This window comes from Phyllostomus discolor, chromosome 12, assembly GCF_004126475.2.
Source record: "Phyllostomus discolor isolate MPI-MPIP mPhyDis1 chromosome 12, mPhyDis1.pri.v3, whole genome shotgun sequence".
Taxonomy (NCBI): Eukaryota; Metazoa; Chordata; class Mammalia; order Chiroptera; family Phyllostomidae; genus Phyllostomus; species Phyllostomus discolor.
The window spans coordinates 70982965-71007411 of NC_040914.2; the positions used below are offsets into that span (position 1 = coordinate 70982965).

Genomic DNA, 24447 nt, shown 5'->3' on the forward strand with positions numbered 1-24447 from the left:
GATCTCACAGAACAGCCCCGCTGGGTCCCCAGAGATGGGCCAGGACCTTAGGACTTGTTTGGCTGCTCAGAGCTTTCTGCGAAGGAGGCAAGAGGGAAGCACAGCTTACATGGGTTTTGTTTTTGGACCAGGAAAAGCACACGTATTTACCTTATGGGATAGACCCCTTCCTGTCCCTCCCTTTCTTCTCTCTCTCTTCTGTCCCACTACAGATTAAACCTCCCTGAGAGATTTTAGGTAGACTTGTCAATCACAGCTGCCTGTATACAGTCTGATCCTTTGCTATGAGGGGCTTGTTAGCTTGGTCCCATCTTGTCACCATCGGCAGTCTCGTTTCAGGCCAGCGGTAATTTACCTTGACGAATATCACATGAACTTCCCCAGTATTAGCTCTGTGTGATGGTTAAATTATACTCCATTTTCCTGTGAAATTATAGGGCCATGCCAAAGCCCAACATTCCTTTGCTCTATCTGCCTGCTCTTTTTTATTTTACTTGAACTTATTTCACTTCCTATGTATTTTTCCTATTTATCCTGTTTCCTTTCTTTCTGTTTCCCTCACTACAAGGGAAATCCTATGAGAAGTAGGGGTGTTGTTCATTCATGGCACACAGTAGGTCCTCAGTGCTGCATGTGCTGACATTAGTCACCATGTGCTAGACGCTGTGCTAAGTGAATTATGTGCATCCTCTCGATTCATCGTTGTAATGTCCCGACCAGCTGGGCTCTGTTATCAGCCCTATTTCTCATATGAGGAAACCGAGGGACCAGAAGACTAACCTGCTGTCTGTCCTGGGCCCATAGCCTGTAAGAGGCAGAGTTGGGGTATGAACTCAGGGTTCCTGACTCGCAAGCCTGGGAGACGGCTTTATTTTAATATTTCAAAATATCAAATTAAAGATGCTTTAAACTCAGTCTTGTTTTTCAACAAATTTATACTCGTAACAGTAGCATCTTCCTACTTTCATGTGCATGCAGTTGCAGACATACCATATTTTCCATCTGCAGGCTGTGCTCGTGGGCAGGGATGGGTCTTGCACACACCGGCGTCCCCACAGCCTGGCCTGGGACTGGTACTTGTGGGCCCTGTCTGTTGAATGGTGCAGGCATGCACGGTGCAAAATAAATCACCGCGTCATTCTGCGGGCACCCACTGTGGCCTGTGTTCGTAGACCAGCAGCTGTTGATCCAGAGAGATGTCTTTTTTTTTTTCTTTACCTGAAAATTTTAATGAGTGCCTTTTTTTTAAGCTGAGACAGCATACAGATAAGTGTTGGCAAAAACTTTCTTTTTATTGATTTATTGGGGTGGTGTTTATTAATAAAATTATATGGGTTTCAGGTATATAGTTCTGCAGTACATCATATTTAATTTTAGTGTGTGTTCACAACCCCAAGCCGAGGCTCCTTCCATCATCATTTTCCTCCCCTTACTCTCTTCTGCCTCCTCCCCTCCTTCCTTTCCCAGAAGAACATTGTCTTTTCAAAGGAAACTTTGTTGAATTGAATAAAACACCTACAGAAAAACACACAAATCCTAAGTGTATGTGTTGGTGAATTTGCACAAATTGGACATGTGCTTGTAAACCTGGACCCCAATCAAGACCACCCCCAAGACCCTCCCTGGGTCCTCGTCCAGCCACCACTCCACAGAGTAACCAGCCCCTAACCTGTGCCAGTGTCTGTACCTTATCTAGACGGACCCGCAGTACGTGCTGTTTGGTCGGCGAAACTAATCACGTTGCTGTGTAGAATTGTAGTTTGTTCACTTTTGCTGTTATGTAGTTTCCCGTTGGGTGAATATGCCATAATTTATTTATGCATTTTACTACCAGCAGGCCCTTGTGGGGTGCTGCTGTGAATCTTGGGTCATGGGACCAAATGCACACGCTCCTGTTGGGGACCTCTGGCAATGGAGAGCCTGGGCTGCAGAGGGCAGGGGTGGAGTTGGCTGTGGCAGGTGCCGTCTGGGGGGCTTCCCAAAGTGCTGTACCAGTTCGCACTCCTGCCAGCAAAGCAGGAGCGCCTTGCTTTCTCCACATCCTGCCCATCACTGGACACTGTCATTGTTTCCCAATTTTTTTTTATTGTGATAAAATACACACAGCATAGAATTTACTGTTTTAACAATTTTTACTGTACAGTTCAATGGCATTAAGCACATTCACGTTGTTGTCACATTCACGTTGTTGTACATCCATCTCTAGAAGTCTTTTCGTCCCGTAAAATGAAACCCTGTCCCCATTGAACAGTGAGCCCCCATCCCCCACACTCCTTCCAAACCCTGGAACCCACCATTCTGTGTTCTGTCTTTATGGATCTGACTACTGTAAGCACCCCATATACACGGAATCACGCAGTATCTGCCTTCTTTATTTCCCTCAGCATAATGTCCTCAAGGTTCCCCCATATTGTAGCAGGTATCAGAATTGTCTTTCTTGTGGCTGAGTAACATTCCACTGTCTGTGTGTGCCACATTTTGTCAATTCACTCACTCATCAATGGACACTTGGGGTGTTCCCACATTTTGGCTGTTGCGAATAATGCTGCGATGAACACAGGGGTACAAATATCTGCACGAGTCACTACTCTCAGTTTTGGGGGATATATATCCTGAAGTGGAATTGCTGGATCATATGGTAATCCTGTGTTTAATTTTTTCATGTAGCTGTTTTCTGTAGCAGTTGCAAGATTTTATAGTCCTACTAGCAGTGCACAGTGGTTCCAGATTCTTCCTGTCCTTACCAATAGTTGTTATTTTATGATTTTTGTTTTTGTTTTGATAGTGGCTGTGCTAATGTGTGTAAGGTATTGGTAGTGTGTGTGTGTGTGTGTGTGTGTTTTCAGCCATTCTGATGGGTTTAGTTAATTACATGAAGGTTTTCGCTTGATTTCAGATGAATGAAATTGTATTGCATTTTCTGGATATCTGCCTCAAATATTAGTTATCTTATTCTAGCTCGTTAGTACATAGTAGGCACTCAGGACATGCTTGATGAGTTGAATGCAGTTACTGGTGGGAGTGGCATGTGGCTGCAGGGACACCAGTATCTCTGTGCAAGAAGGTTCACCTTCCCACGTTCTTGTCCCCGTGCTGGATCACAGCCTCCAGTTCTGTGTCTCACAGTGGAGAGGAGACGGCAGTAGCCAAAAACACGTTCAGGGCAGAAAGAGCTGCCCTCCGTGACCTCCCCGTGGCCCCCAGGAGCCTTGAAATGACAACATCCCCTCCCACGTGGCAGATGAGAGGCCAGCCTTGAAGCTCTAACCATATATGGATGCGTGCACTCACTGTAATTAGCACAGGGTGGCACCTCCTGGAAATAATGAAGCAATGGAGACGAGGGCTCATGCACGCGGGGCTGCGTCTGGTCCGGCCGGGCCTGTCCCTGCACGGTTCGTGCTCCCTCCCGGGGCGCAGCGTCATCTGGGGCCATTTTGGTCTCGCAGCGTGTTCAGGCCAGCAGCCAGCCACTATGCTTACTACATACTGATTTTATTTTTAATTAGAGTTTTCGTCCTCCGTCCACTTGCTTGTTGTGCTGACAGACACAGACTCGGAAGGCTTCGGCTGCTTCCCGAGTGGGCCCTGGGCCGGGCTGTGCAGTGCCAGAAGCTGGTGTCCAGAACAGGGAAGCATGGTGACGCCTTCGCTTTGCATCCCCCAGGGCCTCTTCCTCCCCCTTCCTGCTTTCTTCCCCTCCTCCTCCCTTTCTGCGGCCACACGACTCACTGCCTAGTGGTTTCGTTGCTGCCAGCCCTGTTGTTACCATCATTACAAGGCTTAGCGGTGCGTATGGGCGTCGGACAGTCAGGATTCCAGTCTGGGCTCCACTGCCTCTTTCTAAGTGCCTTTGCTTCTCGGTGCCTCACTGACTCGTCTGTAAAATGGGAAGAACCGTGCGGCACACCACAGCGTGTTCTAATGAAGATGAACTGATGCTGACTCAGGCTTCGTAAACGTAGCTCTGCTCCCTCCCACCTTCCCTCCCTGAGTCTGTCGTGGAGAGTGGAGTAAACTCCAGGCTGTTCAATGAAAAATATAAGGAAAAAGGCAATTCACATGTGTGATAATATGTGTGACGATAGGTGGGCATTTGCCTGCATCTTCTGTGAGCTCGTAGAGGTGCTGAATCCTGCCTGGGGTGGGGGAGAGACGTGGTTGGTGAAGGCGGGATGGGCACTGAGGAACCCATTGCAGAGAGCGTCCTTGGAGCACAGGGCACGGTGAGCGATTAGTCCAAAACTCTCGTTTACCTACCACCAGCGACCCTCAGCCACCCTGAGGTCCAGCTCCCGGCCCCAGAAAGGACTACCGCTGGGCTCCGGACAGGCAGCCCTATCTCTGAGAGTTCCAGGGGTCCCATCTTGTGTTTGCCCCTGGCAGCTGGGTGACCTTGGGGAGGCAGCACGCCTCTGTGAGCCTGTTTGCTTATGCATGTGGGACCAGACGTCGTTCTCGTTCTTGTCTTCCTTCCCGCTCTTCTGGTATTTTCTAGAAGGCTGTGTTGATGCGAGGCACTGGCCGCAGCTTTCTTTACACTGAGAGAGGTTCTCTGAATGAGACTGCAGTCAGGTTGGCTCGCTCCCATTGTTCTGGGAACAAAAGCAAGATGGGGGCTGCCCTGCCCGCATTTTGGCGGTTCACGTCTGGTTGTCTCCAGCAGCCTTCTGTCCCCAGACGGTGTGGGTGGCTCTGGGAGAGATCATCCTCCTCTCCTAGCTTCTGGGTCATCTGCTTTCACTTAGAGATGGCGCCATGGTTTAGGGCAAATTATTTCTCCTCTCTGGGCCTTGGTTTTCTCAGGTGTAAAATGGGACCATAATGACACCCATCTTCGGGGTTATTCTAGGGAGTCAGTGGGAAGACGTCTGCAAGCAGCTGACCCACATTGGAATCACATACGTGGTCCCTGATAACACAGTCACCCTGGACACGAACTACGGTGGCAGACTGACGTGTGTGGCCCTTGTTTTCAGGAGCTCTTGGCACACAACAGCGGACGTCAGTGCCTGGGGAGGCACCAAGGTTGAGGTGTGCCCCAACCTATGAGAACCCAGAAGCAGGTTTCCCTATGTGCAGGCTGTCATAGGCCCCATTTTCCCCCCAGCCGAATTACACCATCAACAAGCATATGTTTTTGAAGCCCCGAAAATTCACCATTTGATCCCTGCTGGTGTCCTCACGTCTGGAACACCAAATAGACACAGGCCTGCATGACATTTGGCGTGTGATCTTGGAGCTAAATCAATGCTAATGAACAAAAGTGTAGTTGCTGTTCCCAGCCTTTGACTCAGAGCTCTAACCTTGAGCAGACATGCCGTTCCCTTTTGCAGAAGCGTCTGTGCTGAGTGTGGCAAGGAGACTGCATGTGAAGGGGAGCAGAGATGTCCCTTTCTGCCACATTCGCCATGAAAAATGTTTCTATTTTGCTACCACCCCCTCTGCAGCTCAGAGTCCCGTTTTGAGGAGGGTGCTGTCTCTCCTTTGGGTCTCAGAAGCCCCTGGTGTGAAAGATGCACCCCACCTGTTGAGAAAATTGAGTGCTATCACTGGCCAGATTCCTTTCCCCAAACTCAGGAATCCTTGCTCTCCCAAAGGCACAGGTACCTGAGAAATGGCAGGTCCTACAAAGGAGCTCATTTTTATATGAAACTTCCCTGGAATTCTCTGCAAACGTTTGTTACTTGGGCTTAAATATAAGCATTTCATCCTGTGGCCCGGGCAGATCCCACGCCTGGGTGTTTACCCAAAAGAGTGCTTTAGTCCTCCCTCCCCCAAAATAAGTACAAAAATGTTCACGGCAGCTTTATACACAGTGGCCCCAAACTGGAAACAGCCAAAGGTCCGTGAACAACAGTGGCAGATAGGAAGGAACACTTCTCTCAAGTTAAAAGAAGAATGAGGTGCAGACATATCCATGCACCTCGCAGACACCGCGCTGAACGAAAGAGCCCGACACAAAACGTGTGCGCTTCTGCCTGTAGGGCGGTCAGGACTCAATCTGTGGCGACGGATGTGTGGGCAGCAGAGACCTCCGGCAGCAGGGACTGGGAAGGGCACCGGGGAGCCTTCTGCGGTGTGGGGACAGTCCATTCTCCGCCCGGGGAGCAGTCACGCAGGGCTGTGCATGTGCAAAAATGAATCCAGCCGAACACTTAAGGCTTCTGTACTTCACACACTGTATTGTTTGTATAGTATACCTCAACTTAGGAGAAAATAGGAAGGGAGAGAGAGGGGATTTGAGAAGGCTGAGTAGTCGAGGGCTGTGCCCCAGTCTGGGTCCTGTCTGAGGCCTCTCTGGGGAGCCCTTGCACAGCACATCTACCGGGGCCTATCCTCAGACCAGGGTGCTAGACACCGCGGGCTCCCTGGGCCCTCCCTCCCCTCCCCTTGGAGTGCCTGGCTCTCCCCTACCCCCAGCCGATCCAGCTCAAAGGTCGCTTCTGGGAAGCCTGCCTCAGTGTCCCGGAGTGTTCCTCCCCTGCCCCTCCTTGCCCTTTGTACCTTCGTCTTTTAGTGACAGTGCTGATCACTTCCTGTTGTCCTTACCTTTATAAGTTTCTGTCCCCAACCTCCTCCTCCTTCCCTCCAAGGCCCAGACTGGCAGCTGAGGCCCTGGTCATTTGGGGGCTCCCAGGCCGGTGTCTCACAGAACAGGCAGGGGGCATGGTACAGTGGGTATGGACCTGGCTTCTGAGTTAACCGCATGGTCTTCCTGCTGACCAGCTGTGACCTATTCGACTGCCCCAAGCCTCCCTTCTCCTTTTACTCGGTCGGGGTCTTCCTGGATCCTTGTGAGGAAGCCTCGAGCTTATGCCCGAGGGCCTGCACCTGGGATGTGCTTGGTTTGTGTGGGCTCCTGGGGTCCTTAGAAACGTTGGCTGGCCCAGCGGTTGGACGTGTGCTGACCTTGTGTCATGGCCCTTAAGGGCCTCAATCAGCTGCTCTGATGATGCAGGTGTCCGGTGGCACAGATGCCAAGCGTCACCTGGGAACATAGAGTTTCCTCTGTCTTCCCATGCCAGTGATGGTGACCAGGGATGGAAGGGTCTGAGTGTGGAAATATCAGCCCTTCGCTCTATTATTAAACCTCTTGAGCCATTTGGCCATAAAAGGGGGCAGCTGCCATGGCTGCACTCATGATTAATGAGCCAGAACGTGCCTCCTGACCGTCTCCACGGAGTGCGGTCCACGAACAGCTTTGCTCTGCTCCAGACACTATCCATGGCCCAGCCTCTGGGCACTGCCATGCCAAGATCTGGGCAGCCAGGAATGGGCTGTGGCAGAACTTGGTTGAGATGGGACAAGAGGAGGTGGGTGAGCCTGAGACAGGCAGTGCTGTATGACCTTGAACTCCTGGAGTGCCATCTGAGGGCCTGACCTTACCCCATCTATAACTGGTGGGGTCCTGCTTATCATCGGTCATCCAGAGCTGGGTGGTCACTTCCTGCGTGCCAGGCTGACTCCGAGCTGGAGCAGGCATCTGTCCTAACTTTTTGGAGTGATCAGTGGGTGATGGAGGAACTTGGCGAGCATGTTAGTGTAAAGCCCCTTCTTCCTTCTTGTTGAGGCTTTTTCAAAATAATCGCCTGGGTATATAATGAGCTTCTACTTAGCACCTGGCTCCGTGCTGGGATTTGAACTCTTTTATCACGTCCCTGCCCTAATGCAGCCCCATCCTGGCCTTCTCTCAGGCCACCCACTCTCTTGGGGTGGCAGCATGAAAATAGTTACTTATTATCAGGTTCTTACGAGGTGCTGAGCCTTGCACACTTAAGTGCTCTCCACAAACACCCTTAAGATAGGTGTACTGTTACCTTCTTTTACTGCATGTAATTCACATACCATAAAATTCCCCACATGGGTCATATGGAAACTGTTTAACTTCTTAAAGAACTGCCAGACTGTTTTCCCAAGCAGCTGCATTTCACATTCCTGCCAGCAGTGTCTGAGGATTCCAGTTTCTTCCCATCTTCTCCACCACTTGGTAATGTCTTTTTTAAAGTAGTGACCATCCTAGTGGGTGTGAGTATGATATCACTTTTACAAGCAAGAAAATGGACTCAGAGGCTGAGTCACTTGCCCAAGGCCACACTGCCAGCGAGTGGTAGAGCTGGATTTGACTCTAGAACTTCTGATGCTTTTAAACATCTTTTTATTGAACCGTAACATACACACGCCGTGTCCTGCATGATGCATTTCAACGAAGTCACTACCAACTGGAATCGAGACCTAGACCAATACCAGGCCTCCAGAAGTTTCCTCTGCACTTCTTCAGGACTCTCCCCATCCAGGGGTAACCACAGGGTCGCCAGTTCTGCTGAGGATGGTGTGGTGGTGTCATACCTGGGCAGACCCCGACTTTCAGGCTCACTAGGCTGTTAGAGACACAGCCGGGACGTGGAGTCCGAGGGTCTCGCCTCTCCTCCCAGTCTGCCCTGCATAGCTGTGTGCGGTCCGTCAAGGGGCATACCTGCTCAGAGCCTCCATTTCTGGTCCGTCGGGGGTTGATGGCAATACCTACCTCCAGGGGGTATGGGCTTCAGGGGGGGCACACAATTACGCATGTTGGAGTTTGGCAGAACATGGGGGAGGAGATCCATTGCAGTCTCGGGGATTGTCGGATTGAATCCTGGATCTGTCTGTTAAAAGCGGGGTCCTGTGACATGTCCTCACCTCTCTGTGGTGCAATTTCTTCTTCTGTAGCCTGGATAAATAGGGGCAAATACAACGCCCCCCACCCAGGTGTTGTAGTATGGGTAAATGAGATAATACATATAAAGTCCTCAGTGTGGCGCTAGCCACATGGTAACGGCTTGGTAAATGTTAAGCAGGGCCCCCTGTGACTTTCTGCGTGGGAGGGGCTTCATGAGGGTTCTGTTCGTAGAGCCTGTGTCTATGCTTGTCGCTGAAAAAAGTATTTGCCAGTCTGTTCACAATTGCCAAAAGGGAGAAACGACCCAAACACCCATCAGCTGATGGGTGGGTAAACCAAAGATGGTATATAATGTGCCCTCCGTGGAACATTATTCAGCCGTGAAAAGGAACAAAGTTCTGACGCATGCCACAACACGGGTGGACCTTGAAAACATTAAGTACAAGGAGGCAGCCAGAGAGGGCCACATAACGTAGATTTCACAGACATGAGATCTCTGGAACAGGCAAACCCTTAGACAGAGAGCAGACCAGTGGTCGCCAGGGACGGGTCGGGGGGTTACGGGGAGTGGGCCCTCAGTGGCTGTGGGTTTCCTTTTGGGGTCATGAAAGGGTCTTAGAACAACATTGAGGCAAAGATTACACAGCATTGTGGATGCACTAAATGCCACCGAATTGTAGGTTTTTTAATGGTTAATGGCTAATTTTATGTCATATGAATTTTATCTCTTTTTTTTTTTTTACAAAAAGCAGGGGGAGGTGAGGGCTGAGCCACCACCCTCAATATGTGCCACACCCTTGTACCAGCACTGACGTCACAGCACCATCATTACTTTTATTGCCATTGTTGTTGTTGACTGTCCTGGGTGGGGCAGGCAGGGTTCCCCTGCCCTCCAACCTGACTGACACCTCTCCTTGGAGGCCAGGGTTTGTGGGGGGGGGCGGGTCAGGAGCACCTCCTGCTTCGTGCGTGTGGAGCAGGGCCCTTTGGAACAGACTGTGCAGAGTGGGTCCCCTGGGTGATGAGTCCGCTTGTGAAGAGAGGAGGTGCGTCCACAGCGAGGCGCCCCCTGCAGGCTGCCAGGGCAGTGACCCCACCCCACCCCCGCATGACACACAGCCAGCTGTTTTCGGCAGGGTCCCCAGCTGACCAAAGTTTCCCAGCCTCCCACTTCTCCTGATCCAGAGCGAGCCCTTTGAGGGTGTTTCCAGACCAGCTTTTCCTTTGGAGTCCAGCACCTTCTCCCTAGGAGCCGAGCCAGCGTCCTGTTCACATGTGCCTTGAGTCAGCCCAAAGCTTTGTCTTGGGGGCCTCTGACGTCATGATTCATATTCACTTTTAGAGAAATCTCCATGGAAACCGGCAGGCAGGTTTGGGCAGGAGGGAGCTGGCTTCCCAGAAAGACAGGGGAAGCAAAGACCAGAGAAGGGGGTGTGCAGGCTCAGTGGGGGGCTGTGTCAGGGGCATTTGCTCATCTCATTCCATGTCCCATCTGACATGTGGAAAGTCCAAGGAGGTTTCCAGTCTGGAAAGTCAGCTGCTCTGAAGGCTTTGTGAGGCCATAGGGGTTTCTGAGGTCCCTCTAGGTCCTGCTTTCCGTAGCCCAGATCCAGGGGTTGAGGGAGTACCAGGAAAGAAGCTCATCTCAGAAACAAGAGTGGGGGTGGGGTACTATTCTTCTCCTGGTCTGGCAAATACAAAGGCCCCCAAACTAGCTCCCACCAGTCCCTGGGAGCAAAAGGACAAAGGCATCCCTGAACTGTTCCCCGACTCCTATGGGAAAGCAGTGTCCCCAGGACCCAGGACCCTGGCCTGCAGACTTCTGCCACCCCCACACTCTTGCAGTGCAGTCACCCTGCGGGCGCTCAGCGACCAGGTGGGCACACTGAACTCACCCAGTCAGAGCCTGGCTTCTGGCAGGACCCACTCCAGCTGGGGGCGCGGGATGAAGCCTCCAAGTCTTAGCCAGGGCTCCCATTTCTCCTTAATATCTCTTTGATGAGAGCAATTTGGCAAGGATGTAAAATATGCTCTTAGCCTTTGTCCCCTTAATTCCATTTCTGGGAATCTGGCCTAAAAAAAATAACCCTAAATATAGAATAGAATAGAAAAACATGTTTCATAAGGATGTTCATTGTAGAATTGTTTAGAGCAGGTGAAGACTAAACCGCTGCACTCTCCACAGGGGAGGGGGCGGGAGTGGCGATGAGCGGCGGCCGGATGTGTTATCGCTGCTGACGCGATGGTTCACGGGACGTGTGCGCGACGTGACGTTATGTGGGAAAGGGTGAGTTACAGAGTCGTGTGTGCTGCATGATTTGGGCTCTGTAAAAAAAAGTTCATGTATAAAAAAATTGGGAGAAAAAGCGGGAACCATAACCACCCAAAAAAGTAAAAATATTAAAAAAATCATCAGGAAGGTAACATATCAAAGTGCTAATGAGTGATTCTGGTAAGATTTTCTCTGAAAGATTTCATTCTATTCATCATCTCCCAAATTATCTTGAATATTCATGCATTGCCTTTCTTAGTCCGGCCTGAGCTGTAATTTGCATGCGGTGGAATGTACTGTTTTAGTGTGCAGATCTGTGAGTTTTGACGAATGTGTGCAGTCAAGTAACCACCACCACAAGCAGGACAGAGAACATTTCCATGACCCCAGACACTCCCCACGCCCCTCTGTAACCGATCGCCTCTCCTGTCCCTGTAGTTTTGCTAATTCCAGGATGTCATTTAAATGGGAGCACAGTACATCTTGCACTGCTTTTGCATGTAGAAGTAACTTGTAATCTGCTTAGTATTCTCTTAAAAGTACCTCTTACAGCTGGATTTCCTAGCTTCCCCCAGAGAATTTAATTTTTCTTTTTTCTAACTCAGCCTTTACCCCATGCAGGAATCTCCTCCACTGTAGCCCTGATCACCGTGTTCACATTACCAGGGAATTATCAGTTACCTGTGAAGTCCTCCCAAGGGTGTGAAAGTACCTCCGATGCAGGGCGTCCTCGGTCACAGGCGGCTCATCCCTCAACCAAAGAGCAGCACCTGGGGGCTTTGGGTCCTGTTCTGTCCCACTTCCCTTGTAAACCTCACGGGCACTGCCGATGCTGATGATTAATAGTGATGACCATAGTGGTGGTGGCAGCAGTTAATTTTTCTCACTAAACATTTTATTCTGGAACAGTTTGAGATGTACAGAAAAGTTACAAAGACGGTACAGAGAGCTCCCATATACCCCACACCCTGTCTCTCCCATTCTTAACATTTCACATTAGCATGATGCATTTGTCACAACTAATGGACCAAGATTGATGTGCTATTATTAACCTTCATACTTCATTCGATCTCCTTAGTTTTTACCTGGTGTCCTTCTTCTGTCCCAAGACCCCATCTGGGATCCCACAGTGTACTTAGTCATGGTGTCTCTGTGACTTCTCTTGGCTGGGACAGTTGCTCAGACTTTCCTTGTTTTCGATGAGTATTGGTCAGGTGTTTTGAGGAATGTCCCTCAATTAGGTTTTGTCTGATGTTTTTCTAATGGTTACCCAGCATTATGTGTTTGAAGCAGGAAGACCCCAGAGATGAAGTTCGGTCTTTTTCATAATAGTTGATTTTATTGAGCTCTTCTTCTGTATGTCCCAGATGCTGTGCTAAGCCCTTGACAGATTGGATCTCCTTTAAGGCTCCTGATAATTCTATCTATTAAATTCCCATTTACTGTTAGAGGAATCAGGCTCAGAGAGGCACAGTAACTTGTGTAAAGACACACAGTAAATGGCTCAAACATAGGTCTCGTTGATCATGCAGATTTTGCTTTTAGCCAACATTGCTCCAAACAGTGGGAAAGCAATTCATCCACTATTAAACAAGTATGTATTTATTTATACCCAGCCTTTCCCCTAGAGCCTGCCTGTGTTGCAACTTCTAATCAAGGCCACATTGAGACAGTGAAAGCAGGGTCATGAGAAAGGCGGATACAGGCGGTTGGCAAGCCCTCGCTCATGTCCATCACACATGTCAGCAGCGGGCTTCTGGACTGTGCTGCCAGGGGCCTGGTGTGGGCCCTGGGCAGAGTCTCATCGTGTCTCCGAGGTGGCCGTGGTGGGGCACAGAAGTCTCGAGGCCTTGTACTAGTGCGCCCAAGGTGGGGTTCTGAAGAAACAAGGCCGGCCGTGCACTTGGTTTGAGTAATCAAGTCCAACTCAGTATGGTTACGCTGTCCCATAGGGTTGGAATTTTCAGAACAGGCTCTTATGTTTGCAGTGTTTGGTGTGGTCCATGATTCTCCACTAGCAGCCACATCTTAGCTCAATGCGCTCTGGCCTCTGTGCATATCGAGGGGTCAGCGGGCTGGGGTTTGGAGGCTGACCGGACCTTCAAAAGGGACAGAGGTGGGTGTGGGCCACAAGGGACGGCTTTTGGTGCATCTGGGCACCCAGGTGTCATTGCTTCCTGAAGCTGTTTTTTAAAAAGATTATATAATTATTTTTAATTTTTAAAAATAATAACCTAAAAGCATCTTCCCAAGTATGTTATGTGTAGCAAATATAAGTAATACGCAGATGAACATTTTTTATTTAGGAAAATATTACTTCATTTATTAAGAAAATAATCATCTCCTCAGTGTCAGGCACTGTTTAGGCACTTGGAGCAAAACAGGTGAAAATTCCTGCTGTCGTGATGCTGAGACATGAGCAGGGGAGACAGACAATCAGCAGCCCACACAGTAAACATTTGAATGTTGGCTTGGGAACGAGCATATAACCAACCCCCAAGCCCCTGGTTTTACTGATACTCTTAGGACAAGGTGTGCTATGAATGCTGAGTCACTTATTGCCGACACTGAAAACATAAGTTGCAGGAGATGCCGGGATAGGGTAGAGGGTGAAGGGAGCCCCCATGTTTGCTTTGGGGCACGCAGACATGCAGCCCCAAGATTGGTGCCCTGGGGTGGGCCGTGTGCTGGTGAGAACTGCAGGATGGACTTGGCTGTCTCCCCACGGGGGTCTGAGCAGCCTGGTAGCTCACCTGGGCCTGTGCAGCAGCCTCCAGGCCGTTCCCTCCCTGCTTCCACCCACTCCTGAGTCTGTTCCTCCTGCAGCAGTCCCTGAGATGCCGTTAAACTTGCCCAACCCAAAGCCCTCCGGGGTGGGGGGGGATGCAGCACTAACTGGACCCCCAGCTTCGCTCACCACACCCTCCTGGAGTGGCCTACCCATCTCTCCAAGGCATTCCTTACCCCAGCCCTGCGTCCCTTTGCCCTTCGGTCCTCCCTGAGCACTCCCAGCTTGTGCCAGCCCCTGGGCCCTTTGCGCTGGCTGTGGGCTCTGGGACGTGCCGTGTTTTGCCATGTATAATTCACACTCACGTTTTTGGCTCAAACTTACAGGAAAAAAGTTTGTGTTTTAATTTTTTAATTCAATTATTTATTTATATTTAGGTACTTGTTTCTTGTATTCTAAAGGAGTGTTAGCATTTTTTTTTAGCATATTATATACAAGAAATTTTATGTAACATCCACAGAACACGAGAACAGTTACCAGGTTTTCAGGTACTACCCATGTATAACGCGCATCCTTATTTTCCCCCCAAAAATGTGGGCAAAAAGTGCGCATTATACACAGCAAAATACGGTGCTTTCCCTCTGTCTTTCCACAGTGCTCCAGCACTCAGCCACTTGTCACCGCGTCCTGTTTTGGTTCTTGGTGCAGTGCCGCTGTTCTTCAGTAGTTTATTTACTTGGGTATTTTGTTCATTCATTGTCTCTTTGCCTCACTGGGCTCCTGTCTCATTCACTGCTGTATCCCCAGCACTGGTATGGGGCCTGGAACATCAAAGGTGCTCAGGAATGTCAAGGGAATGAATGGGTGAACAAATCGATCCATCAGTTAGTCTAACTTCCAGAGCCTGGTGACTGATCGGATCAAGGGAAATTTGAGGCAGCTTAAGCCTTCAGCGTTCTCCACCATCGGCACCACCACTGTGTCTCAGCTCTGGCAGGCAGAAATTGAAATGTAAAAACCTCGTGGAGATCCTCAGTCATCCTGGTAAAGTCAGTTTGTTGAGCCATAGATTTTAAATTGCTCCTCTTTGTTGCAGCACAGCTTAGCGGTCAGGGTGCCGACTCTGAGTCAGCCGCTGAGTTCAATGCTGGCCGTGCCCCTGCCCAGCTGCGTGGCATGACTCCCTCGGCCCCAGCTTCCTCATCTGTGGAAAGGGGGTGGCCCTGCACCTGTGACATGGGCCTGTTGTGAGGATCACAGGGGACAGCACTTGCCATGTGCCCGGCAGTGCTTGGTGCATGTCGGGCTTGGGAGATGTGAGCTGTTGCTTTCAGCTGTGCTGTACTCACCTCTGAGTCTGCTGGAGTCTGACTTCCTGGGGCCAGAAGAACAAGGGCACTGCGGGTACTGGTGGCCAGTTCATTCACCTGGTACCTGGTGCCTTCTGTTCATGATAGCAGAAGTCACTCAGACAGCAGTGAGTGGCTGTGAACTTCTCTTGTCCTACCCTCATGTCGGCGCTGACTGATGATGGTCTTTATCGTTCTATGTGTGTTTATCTATAAATACAAATTGTGCCCTTGCCACGCGTCTGGCCCTGGGGAGAGAGAACAGGAACCAAGACAGACACAGGCCTGACCTGGCGGGGGGGGCCGCAGCCTGGCCAGGAGGCAAACATCAAACAGATAAGAGGCGATACAAGTCATTAACCTGGGCGTGGCCAGCACAGAGGGCTCTAGCGAAGCTGCGACTGGGTGGGCTCTGGGGTGTGGAGGGTCGTGGCTCCGGAGGGTCCGGAGGGCCTTGGGCTCCCCTTTTGAGAAGGCTGCTAAGCTGAGCCCTGGAGAGTACAAGAAGAGATGACAGGGTGGGGCCATGGCCTTCCTGGGACAGAGCAGGGTGTGGTGCCGTCAGCAGGCCTGTGTGGGAGCTTGGAAAGGGAGAGAAGATGCAGGGGGTGGGTCCAAGAAGGAAGTGAGACCAGATCTGCGGGGCATGTCAGTGGTGGGTGGGAGCTTCTGCTTCATGGTCAGACCACTGGGACCATTGAAGGATGCTGAGCAGGAGAGTAGGGGGGGTTGATTGATTTGATACCTTGGCTCGTGGCCCAGGGTGCTGAGTGGAGAAGGCATATCTGTGGGGAAAGACGAGGCAGGGAGACCCATGGCAGGCTGTAACTGCTTTCTGGGGAGGAGAGGTCGTGGCTCCACCTGCACTAGGCCTCGCCAGTGCCCAGAGAACAGTGCACAGGCCTTACCTCAGGGCGCCTCCAGTCTAGTCCTGATTATATCCCCAAACAAACATGTGGACGAGTTTCCTCTGTGGCTCCGCCCCTCCAGCTGGAGTATGCACCAGCTAGGAAAGATGAAGTGCCTTTGGTCCCTACAGGTGCCAGGTGTGTGTACCAGCTAGGTTTGCTCTTGCCACAGTGGGAAAGTTTCCAGAACCTTCTTCTGAGGCATGGATGTTATACCTGATCTTGTAACCAATGCATATCTTTTCTTTGTCTTTGCTGCAGCCAACTGGGTACATGGAAAACTCAGTCTCCTACAGCGCTATTGAAGATGTTCAGCTGCTGTCCTGGGAGAATGCCCCGAAGTACTGTTTACAGCTCACAATTCCTGGGGGAACTGTCTTACTGCAGGTAGGAGAAATAAACATGAACCAGCAGTTTCTTCCCCCAGCCCCGCCTTCCTCTGTTTTCTTGGAGGGAGATAGCCAACTATCAAGAGGAAAGATTGTTTAACTTAGGGTGTTTTTTCCTCTAAGTACAAGGAAAGTGTAAACCGGGCTCACTTGGTGAGTGGAAGAGGGAATGCACACAGATTGAGCTCCTACTGAATACTTGCCACAGTCTAGGAGCTTTATACATTGTACTGTTTTTTCTCTTAATGAACCTGAAAAATGGGCTTTCTGATGCCCATTTTTCAGATGAGGAAACTGAAGCACATAGGCACAGTTGTTAGGCCTTAAAAGGCTGTAAGAAGCTAGTAAATAGCAGGTGTCCCCATTTGCTCTACTTAGAGTGAGGAGGTTTCTTCTTGTTGATTGAAATCTTTTGAGACTCTGATGGAAGTAAGAGCTCTTGGAAAAGTGTGCATCTTGTGTGCATTGGTCAGGGCTGTTTGATGGAAGTAATGCAAACAATTTTCAAACTATGCGAGGCAAAAAGAGAATTTGATGTTGTAAGCTGTATTAAAGTAACTGGGAAGTCTAAGGACTTCAGGCATAGCTGGATCCAGGAGTTCAGTGCCATCATTTATGTTCAATGTCTCTCTCTGGCTATCTCCTGGCTCTGCTTCATTGTGTTGGCTTCTTTGTCAGGTGTGGTCTCTCCATGTGGTGGGAAAGAAGGACTCTGGCAGCCTCAAGTTACATTCTTGGAGCTTGTCAGCCTTAAAAACATGAAAGCCCATTTCCTTCCAGTATCTGTCTACAAAATCTGATGGAAGGTTCTGATGGGTTCTGCTGTAGCCCTGCATCCTGGGGAATACCCTGCCTGCATTATATGCCCACCCTTGACAATAGGCAGCTCTGAACTCGGGTAGCCCTACCAAGACCTCATGGGACTGTGAGAGTCGGGTCCCACCACAAAAGGAATTGTGGCAGAAAAAATAACATGGTGGCTGCAGTACATATATGTGATGTGTTCTGTGTCATTTCAGGGAGAGCCACCCCAGTTTCCAAGGCAGACGCCCCTCATTTAGAGAGAGTGCACGCTGTCATTATTGGGAGAACAGTCTGCCTTGGCCCTTCTTTTACAGGCACTTTCTCTCTGACTCTGTCACTCCCACGAGACCTGCTCTGAGCCCAAAGAGCTGCGCCCTAAAACCCGTTTCATAAGTGGCCCCTGGGTTGTACAGCAACAGTGGAGCCAGAAGGCACGCAGTTGGGCCTCTGAGGAATGCTGAGCTCAATAAGACAAGTCAGCAGCTAAACATCCTTTAGAAAAATCCCTTTCTTTGCTGTTATTTCTTGGAAGATGCCAAAACCATGCCTGCCTCTCTGTTGAGTCTATGAAAGAAATGGTCAGTTCCAGCCCGCTTGGATGGGAAGAAGAGCGGTAGAAGATGAGGGAGGCAAGAGGGGCGTTCTGTGGAAAGCTGAGAGAAGATGGGTGCCGAGGAAACCCCGTTTGAACCATGGGGCACTGAGCCGGCATGTCCCCTGTGCTGCGGGAGGACAGTGAATAAGCCCCTTGGCCCCCTTTCTGAAGAACTCCCGGGCCCTCTGGGGAGACGGAGGCATAAACCAATGACTGCAGAGATAGCAGCTGAAATAGAGGCATGTCCCGCAAGACTGGAATCCCAGAGTGGGGAGTGACTCGCTCAGCCTAGGGGTGCCAGCGAAAGCCCTCTGGGAATGGAGACATTAGAGCTGGGCACTGAGGGGTGAGTAGGAGTGTGCTGGCACACACTCTGGGCCAAGGGAGCTCAGGAGTGAAGCATGAATTTAGGGGAGGGGGTGTTTGCTGCCTTGCAGGGGAGGGCAGAGGGGCGTTCAGGGCCCTGTGGATGCATCTAGAGCGGGTCGATCACAGCCAGATAATGTAAGTCTCGTTAGCTGAATGAAGAAGCTGAGGGCAATAGGGAGCTATTGAAAGCTCCTAAGGGACAGGGGGACAATAGAGGGATTAGTCTGGTTGCATGGCAGAAGCAGCTGGATATGTGAGTGCCAGAGGGAGGCAGGCGAGAAGAAATCCTTTAAATAGTCCATTTGGGGTGTGGCTCAGTGGATTCAGTGCCAGCCACCCAATCAAAAGGTCGCCGGTTCGATTCCCGGTTCAGGGCATAGGCCAGGTTTCAGGCCAGGTCCCCCATTGGGGGTGTGTGAGAGGCAACTAAACTGTGTGTCTCTGAAACATCGATGTTCTCTCCCTCTCTTTCTCCCTCCCTTCCCCTGTCTCTAAAAATAAATAAATAAAATCTTTCAAATAAATAAAGTCCAGCTAGAGAAAGGAGGCCCCGAGCCCCCAGCTCCCTGGGCATAGTGGTCACAGTCCCTATGGCTGTCAGTGGGAGCAGCAGGGGGCCTCCCTGCTTCTGGAGCTGGAGAGAGCAGCAGTACCCTGCCAGGAAGTGCCATACATGCCCTGGGGGCAGAGGGGCAGTGAGGCTTGCAGGGGTGTGGGTCACTGGGCATGTCCCTTTAACCCAGGCCATGGCTGCGGGCCGGCTGTGATGACTCGCCTCGCCTGGCTGGGGCTGCACCTGGCAGTGGCCTCACGCAGAGCCCTCCCCGCTGTGCTGACAGACGGGCTGGCCTGCGGCTGCTCCAGCATCCCCCTAGCTCACCGCCCCTCTGCTCCAGCGCACAGTGCAGCTCGCACAGCCCTGGAGCCAGAGGCTGGAGCAGGAGTGCGGGGAGAGAGGGAGGAGGAGGAGGCAGTCGGCAGCTTATGTGATCCAGAACTACACTCATCTAGAGCAGGGGAAGCAGACGCAGCCTCCCCCCATCATCCAGGGGATCCCAGGTGGGTGCACCTGCCTTGTCTCTCTCGCTGTCATTTCCATTGGCTTCCGCCTTGCTTCCTTCTTATTGTCACCCTCCTGCCCTCCTTCCCATGACTCATGGGGTTGTGCGGCCCTCTTACTATGTAAACGTGTTCTGAGTCATCTTGAACATAGACTCCAGGCTGAGGGGGTTCATGTGGTTATGGGGTAGCCTGGGGCACTTGGAGGCCCAGGGTGGTGCCCCCAGGTGCAGGACAGGGCGCTCCTCACCTACTGTTGTGACAGTCAGCAGGATCCTTTGCTTCAGGGTTTTCGGGGTTATCTCCATTTACACACAGGACCCAAAGCCATGCCGTGACACAGCAGTCTTCCCTGCTGTGGTGGGAGGGAGGCTTGAGAAGCAGCCAGGGTGCTCAGGGGCAAGGCTGACGTGAGGAGCTTCACCTGTGTGCTTCTGGTCCTCAGAGGACGACAGCGCCTCAAACGGCACTGTCCTGGCAGATGCCATTAGCCCCACAGGATTGTTTGCATTTAAATATAATTTATTAAATCAAATCAAGAATGCAGTTCCTTGATCCACTAGGCACATTTCGAGTCCTCAGTAGCCACATGTAGTCAGTGGCTACTGTATGGGACAGGGCAGATAAAGGACATTGCTATCATCACCCGAACTTCTGCTGGACAGGCTGGACTTTGGAACTTTTCATTTTGACCGTGCTCCATGCATTGCGCCCACTCCCAGAGAAAAAAGCCTCAGAATGCAGGCAGGTCTGTAGCGTTCCAGCATCCCCGCATCCCTGAACAGGGTCCCCTCCTGCTGCACGTAGCACAGCTGTTCCCTGCACAGGGGCGATGTCAGGGTTTGTGGGGTCCCTACCCGAGCCTATCTGGTGTCTCTCTCTTCCCTCTCCCCTTTCTCAGGTACTCCATATCCATGTGAGTCAGTTTTGCTCTGTCTTTCTGATACTTCTGCTCGCTCCCTGTCTTCTCTCCCTTCCTCTCCCCCTCCACTTCTGCCCCTCTCTCTCTTTATCTCTTGCTCTATTTCACAATCTTGCATTTCCTTTTTCTCTGGTATTTTTCTCCATGCATGTCTCTCCACCCCAGCCCTTCTCTCTGGGCATCTTAACTCCCTCTGTCTCTCTCTCCTCACTCAATTTCCCTCCCTCTCTTCTCTCTGTTGCTCTCCCAAGGGACCTGCTTACAAAGCTGCTTTGTTGGAATTTGAATCGGTGCTTCACTCAGACCTCGGGGAGCTGACCTATCTGAGTTTAAGGAAGGTTAAGAGACACTCTTAGGCAAACATGCCCTCTTCCCAGCTCCGAGATGCCAAGCAGTCTGCCCGCAGGTCGAGTCCCCAGACGAAGGCGCCAGCCTTCCAGCCCGGGTCCAATTGGTGTGTTTCTGGATGCTTTGTGATTTTCAGCGTGAGCTCCCTAATGCCATGTTATTAGAATCCCCGGGTGCAGAAAGGACCTGTTTATCTTCTTTCCTCCCTTAACGCCCTTTCTGCTGGTGTTTCATTGCGAGGAGGGAACTGCGTAAGCGCATGAACGGCTCTGTGAAAGCGCCCACGGGGTGCTTTCCGTGGGTGGGGTGGCCAGCATGGACGGGCTCTGTGGCGGCAGATCGTCTTCGGGGATTTCTGCCTCACAGTGGGGTTTCCACTTCTCTGTGAGAAGTGGACGGGGCCGCTGCTCCTAAAACAAGGCTGCGGGCGAGACAAGACCCAGGAGAACCTTCCTCCCCCCGAGAGCTTCTGCTTCCTTCTGGAACGGTTTCCAAGACCCGCTCTTCTCACGGACGTTCCGGGCAACTGTTTACCCCAAATGCTGGCAGCAGGGGCAGGGGCAGGGGCAGGGCAGGTTCCCCTCTTACTGGAAGCTGGAGAGAAAGACCTTTCCGGTCTGGAGGTCACGTGCTGTTTTTTCCCTGAGACGTTGAACTGGGGAAGGACGACTTGGAAACGGTCACCCCCAGTGCACCCTTGGCTGTTTTTCTCACCTCTTGAGACAATACAACAATGAGAGAACTTGGCAACTTTTGAAGAGGAAATTGAGCAGAGTTTGCCTGGAACCGGGCCCTTTCAGTATTCGAAAGATTTATCACTGGAAAAAGTCTGCACTGACCTAGGCCGTTTTCCCATGCTTGAGTCGCGGCTCCTCTGAGTGAGCCATGGACTCTGAGCTGTGCCCCCTGTCCCAGGGGGCCGGGTTGTCCCGACTCATCTGTCCACATGGCAGTACTGGGGCTCTGGGCAGAAGCTTGCCCTCTCCCCCAGGCTGGGCGTAGCCCAGTCCTCTTTTCCCATCCTTGGAAGGCACTTAGAGATGCCCGCTCAGGGATTCCGGACATCCCTGAGAAACCTCTGTCTTCTATAAAACCGGCAAGCCAAAGGAAGAAGCAGTTCGTGGCCCACCCTTGTTGCAACCGCTGACTCCATCAATGAGAGGGGAAGTGGCTGTGAGGGTGCAGTGGCTGCACCACAAATCACCTCCTCTTCTGGAGGAGAGTTCTGGCCCACTCTCTTGTTTGCGAGGTGGGGCCTCCTGGCCATTGGAACAGGTGCCAAGTCCTTCCCCCCCCCCCCCATCATCAGCATAATACTTTCAGATTTCCCAGCCCAGCTCCTGGAGCCCAGTGGAGCTTAGGTGCATCACTCTCTCTCGTGTTAGTGTGGGCAGTGGAGAGAGCAGGCAGAGGGATCAGACAGACTTGAGTCCCAGCCCAGATCTTCTGTGCTGTACCTGTGTGACCTTGGGCAGCAGGAACAACCTCTCTGGAACTCTGATTTGTCCATGAACTGGACTCATTGTACTGGTGAGGATTAGCAGTACTATATGTAGGATACTTAACACTGTATCTAGCATATAGTAGGTGTTCAGAAAAAAACTGCCATGATTATTTCTAGAGCTTTAGTCAGATACAGCTTGGGAAAGAGAGGATATCAAGGCTGAATAGTTCTTTTGAAAGTCAACTACACATGACACTTCTTCAGTGAGTAACATGGGCGTAGTGATTTTCTATCCATCCACCCGTCCATCCACCCACCCACCGGTCCATCCATCCACCCATGTATTCATCTAGCCAATCATTCATCCATTCAACAGGTCAGCCAGTCTTTCATTTAACAAAGACTTCTCTGGGTTTTGTGGACATAGTGGTGAGTAAGTCGGACATGGTCCTTGACCTCACAGAACCCACAGCCTGGAGAGGAGGAAGAACCAAGGAACAAGAAATTACAGGATAGTGTGATATGTCAGATGAGGTGTCACCACCTGATGGAGAGGGGGTGCGGACGGGCAAGTCACCATTAAGACGGGTATTCTGGAACACTGGCATTTCAGGTGAGGCCTGAAGGGTAAATAATCCAGCAGGCAGTGAGGGACGGGTGAAGGAGGGGTATGTGGGATATACACCCTGTATGAAAGTCAGACCTACAAACAAAAAAAGAAGCAGAGCAAGCCAGGTTATGCCGGGTTATGCTACAGTGACAAGCAGCCCCGAATTCTAAGTAGCTTAAAATAGCAAAGGCTTTTTCACTCCTGGTGGGTCAGCTGGGAGCTTGCTGGTGGAGCACACACCACTGCAATGTTTCTGGTTACCAGGGAACTACCAAATACTGTATTGGCTCTTGATGTCTTCCACTGGCAGTGACACAGGTCACATCAGCTCATGTTTCTCTGGCCAAAGCAAGTCACCAGGCTGTGAGTACCTACCACATGCTTGAAGGGAGTGGAAAACACCAGGGCAGGACACTGATGAGACCACAGCAAGCCTAGGCCTTAGGTTTCTCATCAGAAACTTTGCAGGAGGGGAAAGGTCAGGTTTCCGTGGCATAATCTGACAGTGCCTACACAGTTGTGTGTGCGGTATATGTCTGGTGTACAAATGTGTACATCACTTGGGTGGGAGTCCATAGTTTGTTTCAGGTTTTCCCAGCATTTCAGGTTCTCATAAATCCCTAAAAGACTGAGAACCCCTCTACCAAGTGCTCCTTGAAATCCCTTTGAGCCTCATTCAGAGGGCCTCATTCCTGGTACTAGACGAAGGCATCAGAGGCTTTGGAAGAGCAGCCAGTCTAGAGGGGAGGAGGGAGCAGGGTGGCCACCTCCCTACACTGCTGGAAAACTGTGCTGGGAAATAGTGAGCCCGGTGGGTGGGGTGGGAGACGTTGCTGTCTCCCTGCCATCCAGGGGCTTCCCTCCACCCCGAGGGAGGAGGCACAGGAGAGCTGGATGGGCTGATTGTTCCTCAACCAGCATCTGTGCCCTTTGCTTTATGTGTAATTATTTCATTCCATGAACTCTGAACACCAGCCTCACTGGAGAGGACGCAGTGAATCCTACTAGATGCTGTCTCCTTTTCCAGTTCTGTGGGCACACAGACAGACCACAGGGCTGGGATAAGGGCTCTGTGAGTGGCAAGTGGCGGGAAGAAGTGCAGGGAAGTGGAGGAGGAGGGTGGTCCTGGTCCAGGCTTCGGAGACAGTGAGGGTGACATGTGGTCAGACTCCTGCGTGGGCAGCAGGGCCTTTCTGAGCCTCAGTTTCCTCATCTATGAGATGGCACTTCACCTCATCGTGATGTGTGCAGGAGATGTTGTATGGTGCCCAGACAGTGACATCAGGCTGCCGTTTCTGACCCAAGGGATCTCGGCTAATCCACTCTGCTGAAGCCAAACCTGCCTCCTTTCCAGGTGGCCGTGCTGAACTGCTTGGGTTGAGGCGGTCACAGGGGGGATGGAAATGGTCAGGAAGCTGGGTGTGGCTGGGCAAGGGGTTTATACTCGCCTCCAGGAGGAGATTTGGAAAACTCAGGTTATGCCTGAAAGGTTGGGGGGAGTTGTGACAAGGGCAGGTGAGATGGTGGTCCATGTCCCTGAAGAAACTGTCTGCCCCTTCTAGACAGTGAGCACCCCTGTGAGAGGCAGGACACAGTGGACCCAACTGGGCATAGGAGCAGGAGAGGAAATCTGTTGAGCAGGGCCAGACTCAACCTGGCGTGTGAGCTTGGACCCGGGGGTCCCAGGAGGGCTCATGGTGGAACCGGGGGCAGCTGAGGCTCTGGGGGCTGGCTGGCTCCTTCCAGAGAAACAGGTGCAGGGAAAATGCATCAGAGCAACTCCCCTTGCCTCCAGGTGTGATATGAATCCGCTCAGGGTTTGGAACGAGTCTCTGAGCCTGATCCCCCGCTGCACTGGCCACTGAACTGGCTCATTCATTCAAGTCCAGAGATTTCCCCAACTTCTGCCCTGACCAGTGATTAGGGTGAGGAGGTAGGGAAGCCTGGATCTCTTTGAGGGAGAGCCAAAGTTGTACATGCTTGTGCATGGG

At 51.3% G+C, this 24447-nt stretch overlaps 1 protein-coding gene across 1 annotated transcript in view; it reads left to right on the forward strand.

The window, feature by feature from the left end:
- Window positions 1-24447, forward strand: part of LOC114488084 (c-Maf inducing protein) — a 227860-nt gene that overhangs the window by 126100 nt on the left and 77313 nt on the right. Inside the window, exon 2 of the mRNA XM_028501692.2 lies at window positions 16178-16303. Coding sequence (XP_028357493.1) covers window positions 16178-16303 — 126 coding nt within the window. The remainder of the gene's footprint in view (window positions 1-16177; window positions 16304-24447) is intronic.